Here is an 18,089-nt window from a genome sequence, read left to right on the forward strand (position 1 = left end):
AACTATAAAACAGACGTATGCTATTTGAGTTTAGTACACGTTGGTTTGCGTGTATTGTACATGTTGGTTGCATGTATGTTAAAACAGGGGTACTTATTATAACGTTAAAGTTTAGTTACCAGGGTGCTCAATTTCGTAGAATATTTTGATAAACGTTTCTGGATGAAACAACTAAAATCTTGTGATCCACCTTTATATACAGATTATGCGAAACATTAAAACTATGAACTCACCAACCTTTGTGTTGACACTTGTTAGCATGTTTATTCTCAGGTTCCCTAGAAGTCTTCCGCTGTTTGCTCAAATGTTATACAAGCTATGTGCATGGAGTCAAACATGATTTATTCGAGAAAACATTGCATTCACAAAATCATCACCATGTATCTATTTTGACTGCATTGTCAACGGAAGTATTAGTGTAAACTATTATTTACGGTGATTGTCTATATGTAGAAATCATCAGATGTTGAAAACCTTGGATTTAAATATTCATTTATGTTTTGTCTTTTCAAAAGAATGCAATGTTTGTAAAACGTATCATATAGAGGTCAAATACCTCGCAATGAAATCAATGAATGACGTATTCGTCCATATAGATTTGGAGCGATCGTTACAGTTTTGAACCAAAAGATGTTAATTTTTGCTAATCACACCTAATGACATCTTAATGACACTTTAAGCTTGATTTAGGCTAAAACACTCAAGTGACATATCCTTTTGTCCTATTACATAGTGTCATTTAAACATACTAATAATGGTCATTAAAAGTCCCAATTAAAGAGTTGCTCTCCCATTAGTTCTATGTATCATTATTTGTATAAAAATGTAATTAGTTCAAGTCTAGTCAAGTTGTAACAAGAATCTTCATGTTCAAACTAGACTCAAACTAGTTCATTTGAGTTGTAACAATGTTCTAAAAGGCAAGAAACTCCCATAAGCTAAAAGACAAGTGATTAAGAAAGGTTGATGAAGATTTTGGAAGATAATGGTTGTCGAGAGACAAAAATATGCAATTACCTCTTTTGGTAATCAATGATAAATGGTCAAAGATTGAAGAATTTCTTCTTTAGAGGACATGTCAACCTCCAAGCTTATGTCCAAAACATAAAGGGTAATGAGGATAATTTCAGAAGTAATTGGCCTCTAGTTGCAGCTATTCAACAAGGGAAAATGACAAATTTCAAAGGACAAAAATGGCCATAAGAATCAGATGTCATAGGTACACGGTCGAACCACGGTCGACCGTGCAGTGAGCCGTATGACTTCCAGGCAAATTTCTCTTTCCTATAAAAGCCAAGCCTTGAAGCATTTGAAGACTCACCTCTTACACTCATATTTTCTCATACTTACTGATATCATTCTTATACTTAATTTGTAATCTTTTAGAGTGATTCTAGCAAGAGTACTTGTAAGCTTAAAGTTGTAAGTTTACTTGTAAACTATCTTCTTAAAGGGATCTAGAGGATAGTTGTGTTTTCACTAGGATAAGTTCATTGGGATCTTGTGGTAAGAGCTATAGGTGTTTGTGAAGTCTTCAAAGGGACGTAAGAGTTCACAAGGTGCGGCTTATCGAAGTACTAGTGTTGTATCCGGACACTCCACCGAGTTTGGAGTATCATAGTGAAGAAAAATTTCAATTCGTAGAATTGAGGAGTGGATTAAGGAAGATTAGTTAACATCTTCCCAAACCACTATAAATTGTTGTGTTTGTTCTCTCTTCCCTTATCTCTTACTTACAATTTAACATATATTTGTGTTGCTAGCATTATTAGAGAACAAACATTTCAAATCACACTATATCAAGTTCAAGTTCAACAAAACGCTAAAGAAAATCTTTAAAAATCGACTAAGTAACTATTCACCCCCTCTAGTTACTTACATAATCTACTTACTTGTAAACACTTACACAATTACCGCATACATGCTAGCAATCTAATTAGCATACCATCGCAAAGTATAACGCTAAAAGTCTCTAATACCGCAAGCTAGCACAATCAATAACATACGACCCATACAATATAATATGCTAAATAATAACACAACATATAACCATGGTTAATAAATAGTACAAGGAATGGTGCTCGTGAATGACCATCGGTGTTTACAACATCCATTAGTCTACATACGCCTTGTATCACTAACCCTGGGTGGTATAGAACACCCGAACTTTAAACCCACCGGTCACATGAAATGTGGAATCGAACGCCCGAACTTTAAACCCACACTTCACGCCCACGCACACATGATGATATGGTATCGAACGCCCGAACTTTAAATACATATCAAATACCAACACGATGTAGTATTGCATGCCCGAACTTTAATCCCACATCGCATTCCACATAAGTAAATACATTACATACATACACATATAATTATTCCACTCACCTTTTAACTGAAGAGTGAAGGTAAGCAACATAAGCTCCTCAACCATCAATGTAATTCACCTATTACATTAACATAAGTCAATAACACATCTAAATGGAACTTTCGACCCGCCCAAATAGACACTTAAATGTCCACCATTTGCACTTACAACGCCACCCTTAGGCTTAAACCACCAATAACCACTAAAGCTAGTGACCATGGACCTATTCCACCTGTATATACCTCATTTGGTCCTTAAGTTCATGCTAGTGTAATTTCAACCCAAAATTCCATTTTGACCTTACAATGGGTCAAACACTAAACTTATGAGCCTCACATACCAAATCACTAGTTAATCAAGTTTATTAGTGAACTTAACCAATTTTAGTTCATAATACTAGCAATTTCATCAACCAACTCAAAATCACCATTATTGGGTTTCTTACACTTTCAACCAACCCACAAACCCCCCAATTTTACACAATCTAGGGTTTGAACACTTGCAAGCCTCAAATATGAACATTAAACCTAATTAATTCACAAAATTCGGGTTAGAGCTTACCACAACACTCAAAGAGATTCTAGAAGGTAGGAACACACAAGATTGAACTTGATCTAGCAAACCCACTTGAAAAGCTCACAAATATCCTTTCTCTCTCTAACCAACTCTCTCTCTCTCTCTCTCTCTAATTGAAGAGGAAGAAGATAAGGTTGGTGAATGGGGTAAATGAGCCCCATCAGCCTTTTAGTGGCCATAAATTCGGCCATAAGTGAAAATTCCATAATACCCTCGTTATCTTTTAATTTTAAAGAGGAATCAGCACCTGGGCGTAGCCACGCCGCGACTCGAAATGCCGCGTCGCGGCTCTAAGCACAAATCGAATTCAGCAGCTTTTAATTAATATGTACAATATATACGTTTGAGTTTCGGGTCTTACGTTATATCTCTTTTACTAAGAACGTTTTGATCCTATAAATAAACATCATCAGCGCACTCAGACATGCAACCAAAAGTCCCTAGACGTCGAACATGAGAAATTGATATATTTCGGTCCCTCAAAAATCTCATCAACGTTTCATCTTTGAACGGAAAATAATCGACAATGAGCACACTGAAATGCAGGCTCTCAACCATAAGAGAGTTAGGAGATAAAACGATCTGAGACCTTTGCTTAGAAACATGAGAAGGTCTCCCAAAATCACGAGAAGAAGCACCACGCCTTATCAGCCAACTGAATAAAATTAGCTTTCCAACCTTGTTAGATCTGTTCAAGGTGTTAACTGCCATCATCGCTAAAGAGGACAAAACAAATGAAATGAAAGCATAATTTCTGAATGGCCACGATTTAACGCTAGTGATCGGACCCACATCTTCAAAAACACTTCTCAACAAACATTCATTACTGCCCAATTCGAGTCTTCCAATGAAGATGATGTTGCCTCGATCATTTGAAGAAGGAGGAAGATTTTCCGATGAACCACCATAGGTGGCGCTGAAAATAGAGCCACCGATCTGTTGTAGAGGAACAGAACAAAGTTTCGAGTTCGAAGGGACACGTGATGGAGATGGAGGTGGAGGCGATGATAGAGGGGTTGAAGGTAATGGTGGTGGAAATGGTGGTTTTGGTGGTTGAATGGCAGTAGCTAGGGGTGGGAAGTCACCAAGGTTTTGAACTTTGAAATTTTGAGGTGTTATTGGGGGGACCATTTTAGGATTCGGCTGATTATGTTGGTTTTTTGAACTTTAGGATATATGGAACATACAATCAAGTATTTACCACCCAATAAATACTCACAATCAACCGTATTGAATGTCAAAATTTACATTAATTAACCTTATATATTAACATTATATATTAACCTTATATACTAAACCATAAAATCATGTTCATAGTTTTTTTATTAATTTAATAAACTGCCATTGTTTGACTTTTAATAATTGATTTGCGTTAATATCCACAGACAGCATACCAGCCCAGCCGTTCAACAACTTTATTTCTCTACAACACGTCACAAGTTCAATCCTCTATGGCCTCCATTTGTTCAACTATTTTATGAATCTTTTTTCCCACCTTTCTTACTTCTTTCCGTTTTTTCATTTTCTTTTATAAAGACGGATCTGCATAGTCTACCAAAGTCAACTGCAAGTACATGGATTAGTTTTATAATTGTACAATGTCTAAGGACTAGTTACGTAAATATATGTATTAGTTTGTTACGACGGTTAGTTAGGTAAGTCTGTTAATTAGGGCTCAAAAAGCCGTTTAATGCAATCAGAAAAAGAGCGACGATTGAATAAATGAAAATAAAATTAATTCTCCAATCTTGTTCGTTTTGATTCTGCTAAACTTCACATGGTATCAGAGCTTACGAGTTTAGCTAAATTCGTTTAAATTTGATTCTTATTATTGTGTTTGCGTAAATCAATTTTGTTTTTTGATTTTGAATTAAATGATGTGATTAACTGCTTCCACATTCTAACAAGTTATGAAATCCTCTATTTCTCCATCCACCAGATGGTCCATGTTCTTTGTCTATACAAGAGAAGCTGATTGGAACTCAAAATTACAGATCATGAGGCGTTCGATTGAAATTGCTTTGTCAATTAAGCGTAAGCTTAGATTTGTGATCGATATAGTTGTTCGACCTGATGATGAGCTTAATCGAGCAGATCAGTGGGACACATGTAACAACATGGTAATTAGTAGGCTCATGAATTCTAGTGATTCAATAGTGAAATCTATCATATTTGTTGGTACTGCATATGAGATTTGGAAGCAATTGGAGAAGAGATTTGCGCTAAGCAATGGATTTAGAAAGTATAAGCTACACAAAGAAACATACTCCAGTGAGCAACAAGAAGTATCTGTAAGTGAGTTCTACACCAAGATGAAATGTATTTGGGAGGAAATTGACTCTATGAGTGATCTCCCTAGAATTGCAGATTTTACTCCTGAAATGAGTGCATTTTTTAATGATGTGAATCTTCAAAAAGAATAACAACATCTGTTTTAGTTTCTAAATGGATTAGATGATCATTTTAGTGCTTTAAGAAGTCAAATGTTACTAATGAATCCACTTCCAAGTGTTAGGGTTGATTGCTCTATGCTTCAACAAGAGGAATCTCAAAGGGAAATGTTTACTTCTGTTGTTGAGTCAGGTTCTTTCCACCAGTAAGTCAAGTGCAAAGGATAAATGTGAATTATGTGGTTTCAAGTGGCATCCACCAGAAAAATGTTGGGAGAAGATAGGTTATCCTGCATGGCACTACAAAAGCACACAAGCAGCAAAATAGTCAAATCAAAAGCATAAACCTACAAATACAAATGCAAGTGTTACTAAAAAGACATTTGCTAGTATTAAAGGAAACAACGTGAGTTTTACTTCAGAACAATTTTAGAAGCATTTGAAATGTCTACTACAGTTAACTCAAAATGAAGTGCAGGGGATAATGACAGGTACTGATGATGAGTCGGACCATCATTTTGCTGCAACTATACTGACTAAGTCTTCTTATGTCACTAAGTGGATTCTTGACACAAATGCCACAGATCACATGACTTCAAATAATAATTGATTGAGTCTAAATCATTATTTGTGAAACCATATATTAAATTACCAAATGGTAATACTTATGTGATAACTCATATTGGTCAAGTAAAACTAGGCAATTAAATGGAGTTAAAAGATGTCATGGTTATGCCTTCATTCAAGTTCAGTCTCTTATCTGTTCCTGTAATACCTTAGCATTTTTTGTTAAGCTTTGTTAACTGGCCGTTAAGTATTTAACGGTGATTACTTTCGATTCATGTATTTAATTGAATTAAATGCATACTTGAGTTCATGATGAACTAACATAATTAATATATGATTATATTAGCCGGAAAACTTATTTCATGTTTTGAAATACTGATAATACGGTACGGTTTTGAAAACTGCAACTGAGGTCTCACGAGACTGCGAAACGTATGATTTTTGGTAAAATAATTATTTTTAATAATTATTACTTTTAATAAAAACTTAATTAATTTATTATGTATTTAATGAATTTAACCCGGTGGGTTGCGTTTTAACAATCGGTTAATGTTCCGGTAACACAATACGGTTAACGACACTCGAAACGGACCACTACGCGAACACTAGTAAGCAAAACAAGCCCAGGAACTCCCCTAGTGGGACATTCGGCCGAACCACCCCAACACCCCCTTTAATTTTGTGACTTGGGCCTATTTTTAGCTAATGGTCTTTTAGTGAGGCCATAATCTAACTATAATTAGTAAAATTAAACTGCAAACCCTCATTCTCACAAAATCCAGTCGACTTTTTGCTCTCCTCCTTCCATCTTGAAGCCGTCGATCACCACCACCATCATATACACTCAAAAACTCAAAATTAGAACAAGTCTCGTGCATCAAAGTTGTTCGTTGTTTCGTTCTACGTCTAGTATTGTGAATTGATTTTGATAGAAAGGTATAATCACTAAACCTAAGTTAATAAATCTAATTTTTATTGTTATTATGATGAATTAGATGTTCTATTGCTCAATTGGTCGCGATCGTGTATGTGACTAGTCACTATTTTGTCCGATTTACGAGTTAGGGTTTTAAAGAGAATTGAATAGCTATGCTACTGGTTTTGTAAGTTTATTTTCTATATTTGAAAAGTTTTTAGATGTATAGCTATCAAAAAACTATTGAATTTGCTCGCTTGAATCGCATGATTTCGTTTAGTATAGCCTAAGTTATGATTGTTTGAAGTTTCGGTATGTAATTATGCAATAAAATGAAAACTGAAAAGTTTGTGTGTTTTGAATTAGCTTATGAACTGATATTAGATAGATATAGAATTGAAAAACACATAAAATGGACTAGGATATCATAGTAAACGGATTTGTAAAAGTTGTTTTATGATTACTTGAATGTTCGTGTTACAACGTGTTAACTAGTAATTTGTTCATGGACTAAACGACCATTTAACATGCTTTTTGATGACCAAGATTTTGTATTATGTAAATTGTATAATTAGTACTTGATAACTCATGTAGACTTTATACGCTAAATGTTTCTAGATGTTCGTATATTCGACCCCGAAAACGACTACCTGAATGAGAACGAATTTGTCTATGTTGCACAAATACATGTCTAGCATGAAGTAGGAGTTGAATTGGACTTTGTACTTATGTTATGTTGTATTATATATATTACTTAGAATATCTTGTTTGTATGTCAAGCTCTGAATGCTTTGTTTGCTATGTGTTGTATGCGTGCCGAAACCGAATATCTGAATTCTGTCTAAATCAAAAGGTCCGACAAGTCGGTCAAAACTGTACAAATTGGCTACACGAATTTCTTTGATTATTTTACCACTGATAACTTCAGGTGTTTAGAGTCATCTCCGATTGGCCGTTCGTTAATTTCTATTTTCTAGATTAAATGAGAATTAATACAAAACTGATGCGCAAACAGAAACTGAACTTGATTGTCTTGCATGCTACGTGAGTTCTAGGAATCGTATGATAGCGTGCTTAGTCTTTTTAGAAAGCTTATAATATGAACTTATGATCTAGAGTTTTTCATAATTGTTTGTTGTATCATTTGTGAACTATGCTTGTCCGATTGCGTGACTGCTGTGAAAACGTACGATAGCTAAACTAGTAAACGTTATTTGAAAAAACTAATGTGTGAAACTTATGAGTTAACCTTGGTTTGACTTTATGATAACATTAACATGACCTACTTATATAGTTGATTTACGTTGGCCACTTTGACCAAGTTTGACTTTTGTTGACTTGCTTGACTAGTTGACTTCTGTGTTGACTTTTACTATACGATTACGTCGGTCTGAGCAATAGGGCAACTGTTCTGTAAGTCTGTCTTTTGGAACAAAACTTATGTAACTATAAATGGGACATTTAGGTTGCATTACTTGGTCGTTGTAATTCGACTGCTGTTGCTTGTGAATTTGTCAAGTGCACACAAGGTGAGTCTACATTCCCATACACTTTTACGTTTTGGGAAGAGATAACATGGTGATTTTCAAACTATTTTACGCATTAGACACGAGTACAAAAACTGAACATACACTATGAGTTTGATCCAAAAGCCTCTATCTTGAATATATAAATTACGTTGTAAGGCTCGAACTATAAGGACGGTACCGTAGGTTTGACAAACCTCACTCAACGAACTAGGGTGCTTATAACTTTGTAACCGAATGCTTGATCAACGTTTGCAATATGAGGTAGAAGAAGACGTGTAGCGCATTTAAGCTATTCGTGGGTTAAAGCTTTATATTCAAGTGCTCATAACTGTTGTATAACTTTTACTGTTTTGAACTAAATCTCGTGGTCTAACTATGATGAACTGATTTACTTAAACATGTAGATTCACTCAACATTTTGTTGATCGTTTTCATGTTTTATCGCAGGTTCTTAAAGGTATTAGCTTCTGCATACTTTGATGACTATGTACTTACGTGGTGCATACACTGGATGAGAGTCCAACATGATTTGATTTATGTTAAGAACGTTTACGATCACATTTAAAACAATTTCTTTTAAATAATGTTTAAGGATTATTTACTTATGTCATTAATGTTAACTTATTGATTTACTTACTTTAATGACAACGTATTTTGAAATAAAATGCGATTGCTTTTTGGAAAACGTCTCATATAGAGGGCGTGACCGTTAACTGTGGGACCAGGAGTTAATATTCTGTTAGTGTGTTCTGACGGGGTGTTACAGTTCCTAAGTTGACTAAAGATAAACCAGTTATTGTCATTTTTTCATTCACAATTTTGTGTGATTCAGGTCCAAGAACCAAGAAGGTGATAGGACTGGGTGAAAGGCGGGAAGATCTCTATTACCTGGTGAATGTGCCTCTTCATCAGGTTCGTAAGAGATTGGTTAGTTTGATATCTACTTCTGTTAGAAATACATGTATGTTATTAATAAAAGAAGGATATAGTGCTAACTCTAGTAAGCTTGTAATGTCTTATAGTGTATGGCATCATAGATTATGGCATGTGTCAGATACAAAGCTGAAGTATATACTCTGTGTTTCATCTGAATTGATTAAATAAAATAAATTTGTTTGTGTTTCATGTCCTATGGCTAAATTTACAAAGCTTCCTTATCAATTAAGTGATTCCCATTATGATGAAAAATCTCAAATGATTCATAATTTCATATGAATGTCCGGGGGCTATACAAAGTACCTACTCAAAGCAAGGATAAGTATTTTTTTTTGGACCAGTTGATGATTGTAGTAGAGCGACTTGGATTTAGTTGCTAGTAAACAAATTTGATTGTTTTGAGATGTATAAAGTGTTTTTAAAGTTTGTTATTACACAACTCAAAAGAAAAGTTCAGATTGTCAAATTTGACAATGCTTTGAAATTTATTATAGGTAGACTAGGTAGTTGCTTATCAAAAAAGGGTATTATTCAGCAAACTTCTTGCCTTGATAGGCCACAACAAAATGGTAGAGTTGAAAGAAAACATAAACTAGTAGCAAAATTCAAGATAAATGATTTAAAAACTATTGCCGATAAATATACCAACTAGATATCATGAATAAATTGAAGGTTACTACATTAAAATTGTGTACTATGAGTTTGGATGGCGGTAGCAAAATTATGGATGTGGTTGATGTTGAATACGAATGGAAGCCTTAAAGATGCTCGGATTGTAAAGTTTTGGCCATAAGGATACTGAGTGTCCAAAGAGAGTCATCGTTCGAGAAACTGCGGAGAATACTGCTAGTGTTAAATTGGTAACTAGACAAGTAGAGAAGAAGGTAAATTCAGATGGTTTCCAAAAAGTTTTAAAGAAGAAAGGAAAAGGTGTTGAAGCCGTGGACTAGAAAAGGGGAATAAAGTGGGTTTTGTAGTTGGTAAACCAAATCAAAAATTGGTTTATCGACTAAAGGTAGTTCATAATGATAACAATAGGGGATAGGGGATTGCAAGGTGGGACAAGTAAGAGCAATCATGCGAAGGTTTAAAATTCGTTTGGAGCTTTTAATGATGTGGAATATAACTTAGTGGATGAGCCGAGCGATATAGAACCCGATGAAGCTTTTATGGCCGAGAAATCTACTTCAAAGGCTAGGACCCCGTTTGGCATGAAATCGGGTTGATTGTAGTTAGAAGGCCTTTTATTTTATTTTATGTAGTTGCTTCCTTTGTGTTGGTTCCGCTAGTCCTTTTCGTTTTTAGGGTCTAGCTAGGGTTTTTGGTTGTTTGTAAAGTTGTAAAACGCGCTTGTAGTCATTGTTTCTATTTGTATTTTTTTTTTTTTTCATTTTTTAATAATATTTATTAGGTAAAACTATTTACCAAAAAAATTGAAGTTACTCTTTCTGGCTAGAGAAAAACTCAAATTACATTTTCAGGGACACTAGTTACCTTGAAAAAATGTAAAAAGAAAAAATGACAATAAAAAGTAAAGTTGCAAACTTTCTTTATGAAAGTACGAAACGAACTTCAGAACTTGCACTCGTTGTAACTTAAAATCTCAATAACAATGTCTTATGGTAAAAGGGATATAAGACTAAGATTTTGTTCTTTAGATCAAATGTGCAAGGAGCTGATAATTCTACTGATCTAAAAATATGGCTATGATGGTTGGAAAAATCAAAAAGTTTTCTAAACAAACCAAGGATCATCTACTTTTTCCAGATCCAGATTGTATTCTCTCTTCTTTATATCATCAACAATGAGCTTGGAAAAATCAACATTTTTTTTAACAGACAGTGATCAACATTTTTTACTTCTTTATTAGAGTATAAACAATAAACAAAGAAACAGAGTAGTAGTATAATAATAGAACACATATCAAGCCAAATGCCCATATATCATATATCACAAGCTCGAGTCATGAAACTTAAGTACTTACATCTCTAATGGAAACACATAAACTTGACTTCCAAATGCCCAAAAATCATATATCACAAGCTCGGTCATAAAACTTAAGTACTTACATCTCCATCGGAATTACAAACTTAACTTATACTAATTATGTTCATGATTAAAAACTCAAAAAGGGCACCTTAGATATGATTCTTAAACATGATGATACACACATGTTGCAAGATCTTAAAACTGCTCATGAACTCATTCTTGAGTTATGATCAGTATGTGACTATGTTCTTGATTGAAGAACGCAAAAAAATACCATACAAATCAAAAACATCAATCAACTTCTTCAGGGTACCTGATCTTGTTGAAAATCTCTTGAAGTTCTTGATGATCCACCATTTGTGCCAAGATCTTATCCTCCACATTCACCTTTCTCCTCGGTTCACCACCGGCCTCAACAGATGACGAAAATAACAAGTCAGCTAACCGTCTTTTCTTAACTTGCTTATCATATTTGTCCTCTTCGGTCCCCGTTGCCATCAAATTGTACGTGTACACAACTTTCTTTTGACCCAAACGATATGCTCTACTAATAGCTTGCGTTTCAACGGATGGATTCCAAACGACATCCAAAAGGACCACCCGAGACGCACCATAAAGATGAATCCCTTCAGAACAACATTTAGTAGATGCCAACAACACTTTTATTTCACTTTTTGGATCGTTGAAATCATCCATGATAGTTTGCCTGAGGTTGTGATTTATCTTACCCTCTATGAGCATTATCTCCCTTCCAAAATTCCAACCGAAAGCAAGTACAGTTTGGTCTTTCAACAACTCCAATGGATCGATAAATTGGCTAAAGATCAGAACTTTTTCGTTTAATGAAATACTTAGGCGAATAAGCTCCATAACAAACCTCGTTTTCACACCAGCATCAGGATTAAGTTTTAACTTTTCAAGTTCTTTCTTGTTAATTAACCTTTTTTCTTCCTCCGTTAGACCGCAACTGAGGATTAAAGATGGATGAACAGACAACAAAGAAACTTTATGTTCATAGTCTAAATTCTGTTTCTGTTTGGCCAAGCTGATTTCAAACTTATCGATTACACCTTTTTGTAACGGACGTGGATTCAAAAAGATTACACTTTTTTTCAACCCGGGAAGCTTACTTTCAAGAATCTGTCCTTTATGAACATGAAAAAAAGGTGATATGATCACTTTCAGCTTCATTATATCTTCTAAAGGCAATGATTCATCTTGACTTTTTGTTTTCATCTTCCTTTGTTGTCGCCTCATATCTGCAAACGCTTTATTTTTCATAACCTTCATCGCTGTTTCAGGCCTTACTAACTGAAGACTATTAAAAAACTCCCTAATATTGTTCTGAAATAGGGTTCCAGATAAAATCACGCGGTTTTTGGTCTTGATCTTCACTAGCGCATTCCAAATGTTGCTATTTTTGTTACGGGCTGTGTGTCCTTCATCAAGAACAACTAATCCAGGCATATCAAGCAAAACATGTCCCATTTTTTCAACATTCGGGTTACCTATATTCGAATTCCCAGCTAGTTTTGTATACAAATTGTAGCTTATTCCAAGAACACTTCCACCATTACACCAAGACTTAATCTTTATTGCACGAATCAAATCTTTACTACGTCCCGAATAACCATTTATCATCTCAGTTTTCAAAGATTCAGAGTTTTTAAGATTCATAAACGAAGTCCCAACTTTCCATTTCTCGAATTCAGCTTCCCAAATTGAAAGGATACTCGCAGGAGCAACTATAACCGGGCGACATTTGGGAAACTTTTTAATAAACGACTCGATAAACGCGATAGTCAAAAGGGTTTTACCAGTTCCCGGAGCATGCGAGATGATACAACCACCACCATTGCCGAGTTTCGTTAACCCCGAAAGCTCGATTGTTCCCGCCAAATTTTCCCACAAAAACTTGAACCCTTCGAGTTGATGGGGATACAAATATCTTCGAATGCTAATAGGAACAAGCTCAAAAACTGTTCCTTTAGCTTGCTTGCAAACATCAACCGGGTCCCAGTCCGAATCTTCAAAAGACACGTTTCCAAGACCAGACATATGTTGTTCATGATCAAAACGTTGTCTTCGTCTTGACCTATCAGGTGCATAGTTCGCCTGCAACGGAAATTTCCTCTGATTGTGAATAATTCGGATACACAAAATAAGATAACATGTCTAATAACCTTGTGTTGTAGCTCACGTGGTAGTGGTTTGCCTCTCTTAGCGAGAGGTCAGGAGTTCAACTCCCGTGGAGTGCAACATTGCACACAAGGGTGCCTTCCGCACATCGCGTTGCGAGGGCAGTGGGGGAGGAGGGGTTTTTTGCCGGGTTTCCTCCTGGGCAGCAGTTGGGGGCGGGTTACGCAACTGCGGGAGATGAACGCGTGGGTGGTTTGGTCCCCTGGGTGATCCCAAGCTGCTGTTCCAAAAAAAAAAAAAAAAAGATAACATGTCTAATGTTAATTACTCACTAGCTTTGGTATCACATGTTTGCTCTCGAGAACAACGGTCCCACATAAACGGCACCTCAAGCCTATTTGCTCATCAAAATAAACATCATGCTCCCCTCTTTCGCAAAGGTCAATACCCTCGTTATAATCATCTTCCTCTCGATTTTCAACCTTCATAAAAACGAGATAAGTTGTAATTATAACGTACGAAAAACTAAAAAGAGACTAGATAAATTTACCATGTGAGTTTTGTAGGAATCCATTTCATCACAAGTGAAGGCAAATTCCATATCTTCAAACAAGCGTTCGGCTTCTAAGTCATAATAATCTTTTTTAATCGAAGACTCGTCGTCACTATCATCAAATCTGAATATGTATTTAATCCCCTTTTCATCATGATCGTCTACATTTCTAGTAATCGAATTCAAAATAGCTTCTACTGAGCCAACTTTATCTTTTCTCCCTCTCTTTACAGATTCTTGATATTTGGCACCATTTGATTTATCAAATTTCTCGTAATGACCCTTTAAGTTGGCTTTTACATTTTTCATCTCCTTTGTATCACTAGAGCTAGATCGCTCGTCTTTTGTTGACTGAAATGAGCCTGTTAAATTTGATGAATGTTGCATAGCAAAAACCATTGATTATTGATTATGTACCACATAAAAATGTAAAAATAAAAAACTACTAATGACAAATGAGACTTATATTATCAAAGGTTTACCTTTAGTGCTACTTTTTTTCAATTTATCTTCTGCGTTTGTTTTTTCATTAGCATCGATACCACTTGATTTGTTCGTTGCTTTTTGATCCTTTTTCGTGTTTGATTTAGATTGCTTCTGAAGTGTGGACTGCTTCGAACTTTTTTTTAATGGTGAAAAAGTAGAATCATCTGAGTCATCACTCTCACTTTCACTAGAACTAATCAACTCATATGAAGTAGACTGAAACGAGTCTGCTTCGGTACTACTTGCACTTTCATCAGCCTCTGCTATGTTATCAATATTAAGAAACAGAAACTAGAAGTGTCAAGATGGTCGGGTCGGCCAGGTAAATGTTAAAAAAAAATCGATAGTTATGATACAGGGTTGGTCAGGGTGACCCAAAAAAACAAAGATCAAGAAACAAGAAGCATTACCTTCATCATTGAGTACTGATATATCATCTGAATCTGAGTCATCTGATAAGTAAATTGGGTTCGTACGAATGCCAGTTTTAAAAGAACTTGCTGAACTGTCGCCTTCGTTCTCGATCTTGAATTCCCTGCTCTCTTCTGTAGAGCAATTAGATGATTCTACATAAACATTCAAATAACTTTTAGTATAAAAGAAACAAAGGACATTAATATCACTTGATCTACCTATTGATACTTTCAGCAATTTTTATTTTATGTTGTGTCCCAAATGATTCTTCTCATCTTTCAAAAATGATTGCTTCTTGAGTTGTGAGCTTGATCAAATCTTGTTTTATTGAAAAGATGATATCATCTAAACTTTACTCAATTTTAATAACTAAATTCCACATCTTTAGTACACCAAAATTTCGTGTTATTTAATGATATTTGATGATCCCTCAACAGCCTATGTTACGAATTTTAAGAAATGGCAAAACGGGCGTATCAGCAGATAACGGGTCCAAATTGGAAAATTTGGTCAGAAAAACATTTTTTTAAAGATATTAATTTTCTGGATATTAACCACAGTTTCTTATATAACAATCACACATCACATATTATACTCTTCGAATAATAAAGTTCAATAGAAGTTTGGTGTTGGGAAGTTATCTCACATCGGTCATGGGACAAAATAAGTGTATCACCAATTGGCAAGGTTGAAAAAGACGCGAGACAGGGCCGAAACGGTAGCGACCTCAAAACGTCGCAACGGAAAAAACGGGGCCGAGACGGGGTCGAAACGGATGCTGACTAATGTTGACTTTATATATATAAATATATATTTATACATATTTTAGAGTTAAAAAACCTTCATTGACAAGTTTGTACCTATAATTGCTACCAGCGTTAATATAATACAAAATGGAATACTAAACTAAGTCAATTTTGATCGATTTGACCGACTTATGACCGATTTTAACAGAATTTCTGACTTTTGACCGGCGTTGACCCAAGTTTTCCTGCATTTGACCTGACTTTTGACCGTTGACCGGCTTATAAGAAAACGGGACGGGGTCGAAACGGTTTAGCCTCCAAAACGCCGCAACGGGCGTCGCAACGGACGCCGTTTACAACAGTGCCAATTGGTTTAAGAAAATGATGGACTCTTGGGCTTATACGTTGGACCTGTTGTTGGGCTATAGATTTATAAGTTCTATCATGGTATCAGAGCTCAGGTCTGAAGATCAAGTCATGGATGGACTCTTGGGCTTATATGTTGGACATGTTGTTGGGCTATCGATTTATCAATTCTATCAGTTCGTTTAAAACTACACTTTGAAAACTTTCGGTTATGACTTGTTTCCTCGCTTTTCTCTAATTTTTCTTTTGCACGTTACATCGTTAAACAGAATTGAAACATGTAAAAGATACAGATCAAGATACAAGACACATCACCTTCTTGTTCTTCAGGTACATTCATATCATCTGAATCTGAACTTGAATCTGAACTTGAATACGATTCTTCTGATGAACGGCGAGTTGATTCTGCATTAGGATTCAATTAACTTATAAGTATATATTTATAAATATAAGTATAATATATTACAAATGGCAATGTCTAGAAGATAGAGATTAAGAAACAGGGCACACCACCTTCTTGTTCATCATGTACATATTTATAATCTGTATCCGAGTCCTTCAATAAGCAAATTGGGTATGTATGAGCCCCGACTTCAAAAGGATTTTCTGAACTGCAGTTTTCGTTCTTCCCTAAGACTGTTGTGAGTTTAATGTCATTCATTTCCTTTACACCATCACTCTCTTCCATTGAGCATGTGTTAACATTCATGAAAATTTTAGTTTAATAATAAAAGAAACAAACGACAAGCTCATTAGTAACAAAAATAAAAAAAAATGTATAAAAAACTAACAAAGTTATCTAATAAATTTAGCTCCATCTATACACTTCTCCACTCTAAAACAATTCAACATCTAGTCTTTGGTTCTTGAGTTTTCAATACAAATTTGAAAACTTTGTCATATTGTACTTACATTTATATGGTTCGATTTGGGACCAAATTGGTACTTAATCATAAACCAAGCCAGTTTATAGACCGATTCGGTTTTTGGTAGTCTGAGATTTGTAACTAAAATTTCAGTCGGGTCCCAAACCTGTTTGAACCCAGTGAACACTTTCACTAGAATCAAAGGAGGTATTTAGATGCATGTTTCAAAGTGATTAATATTGTTGCCACAATAAAATAAAAATAACCAGATAATCAAAAAGATCAAATCTTGGGATAGTTAGATATCTTTTATCTTAATGTAAGTCATCTTGCAGCAAATAGTACTATACTATATTATTATTATTATTATTATTATAAATAATAAATAATAAATAATTACTCGTATAACATTATTTCATGTGAAACATATGTTACAAGTGAAAAGGTACCATTATTTTCATGTCTAATTGTCACTTGAAGCTCATCAACCACTGGTCTGTTAACTTTGTTTGCTTCATCATGTTTTCTTCTCATTGATCTACAAGATTCTTTAGATCTTCCAATACCTAAAAGTAAAAGATATAAATATAAGACTGACAACAAGTTAAAAAGATCATACATAATATAGTATACTACTACTGACTCCTTTTTTACTACTAAAAAATTTACTACTGACTAAAAATATAGTTTAAGGCTTTGTTCTTATTCTTATTCTTATTATATACTAATACTATTCATCTACATCATCAACAGCTGCATGAGATTCTTGTTTAGGACCACAATGAAAAAATTCGATACACTTAATCATTAACAAAAATATTATATAGATAGATAAATCATAACATAACAATCATCCACAACCAAAATACTAAAAAAGGTTAACACACGGAGTGACAAAAAATAAATAAATACTAATAATAGTTTGTATTGAACAGTAACAGGCAGATAGTATATACCTTGATAATAAAGGTCCCATTGAAGACGAGTTCTTTTCCTAACAGGTGATTCAAGGAAGCTCATTGTGATCTTGAAAAACTTAAAAATCTTCTTCTTTTTTTTTTTTTAAAAAGAAAAAATTGGGTAGTGGAGACCAAGAGTTAGATATATGAATTTACGTTTAGTTTTAAGCTCATGGAGTGATTGGTTTCAATTGTTCGAAGCTAGTTCAGGAACGACTTTACATTTGGGTCTAATCTTTTGAAGAAAGGTCCTTTGTTTGATCTTACTTGTAACTTTTTTATGAAGTTA

At 34.7% G+C, this 18,089-nt stretch overlaps 1 protein-coding gene across 1 annotated transcript; it reads right to left on the reverse strand.

Annotated features, from left to right (window-relative positions):
- Nucleotides 1-11,451: 11,451 nt before the first annotated feature.
- On the reverse strand, nt 11,452-17,861 carry LOC139864330 (SNF2 domain-containing protein CLASSY 3-like). The gene is made up of 9 exons (XM_071852908.1): nt 17,798-17,861; nt 17,291-17,434; nt 16,489-16,656; nt 16,291-16,380; nt 14,860-15,015; nt 14,446-14,709; nt 13,961-14,325; nt 13,743-13,892; nt 11,452-13,386 (listed from the first exon to the last, which is right to left on the reverse strand). Exons 1-9 carry the CDS (start codon nt 17,859-17,861, stop codon nt 11,563-11,565), a joined length of 3,225 nt encoding a protein of 1,074 aa, XP_071709009.1. The 3' UTR covers nt 11,452-11,562.
- Between the last annotated feature and the right edge of the window lie 228 nt (nt 17,862-18,089).

This window comes from Rutidosis leptorrhynchoides, chromosome 8 (genome assembly GCF_046630445.1).
Source record: "Rutidosis leptorrhynchoides isolate AG116_Rl617_1_P2 chromosome 8, CSIRO_AGI_Rlap_v1, whole genome shotgun sequence".
In the NCBI taxonomy this organism is placed as follows: domain Eukaryota; kingdom Viridiplantae; phylum Streptophyta; class Magnoliopsida; order Asterales; family Asteraceae; genus Rutidosis; species Rutidosis leptorrhynchoides.

What these genes read in the sequence shown, in the direction of transcription:
- LOC139864330 (XM_071852908.1), bottom strand. Translation starts at nt 17,861, where the DNA reads ATGAGCTTCCTTGAATCACCTGTTAGGAAAAGAACTCGTCTTCAATGG. An exon ending in AATTAGACATGAAAATAATG is followed by an intron (nt 16,657 to 17,290) that starts GTACCTTTTCAC and finishes GCTCAATGGAAG; the next exon opens with AGAGTGATGGTGTAAAGGAA. An exon ending in ATCAGTACTCAATGATGAAG is followed by an intron (nt 14,710 to 14,859) that starts GTAATGCTTCTT and finishes ATAACATAGCAG; the next exon opens with AGGCTGATGAAAGTGCAAGT.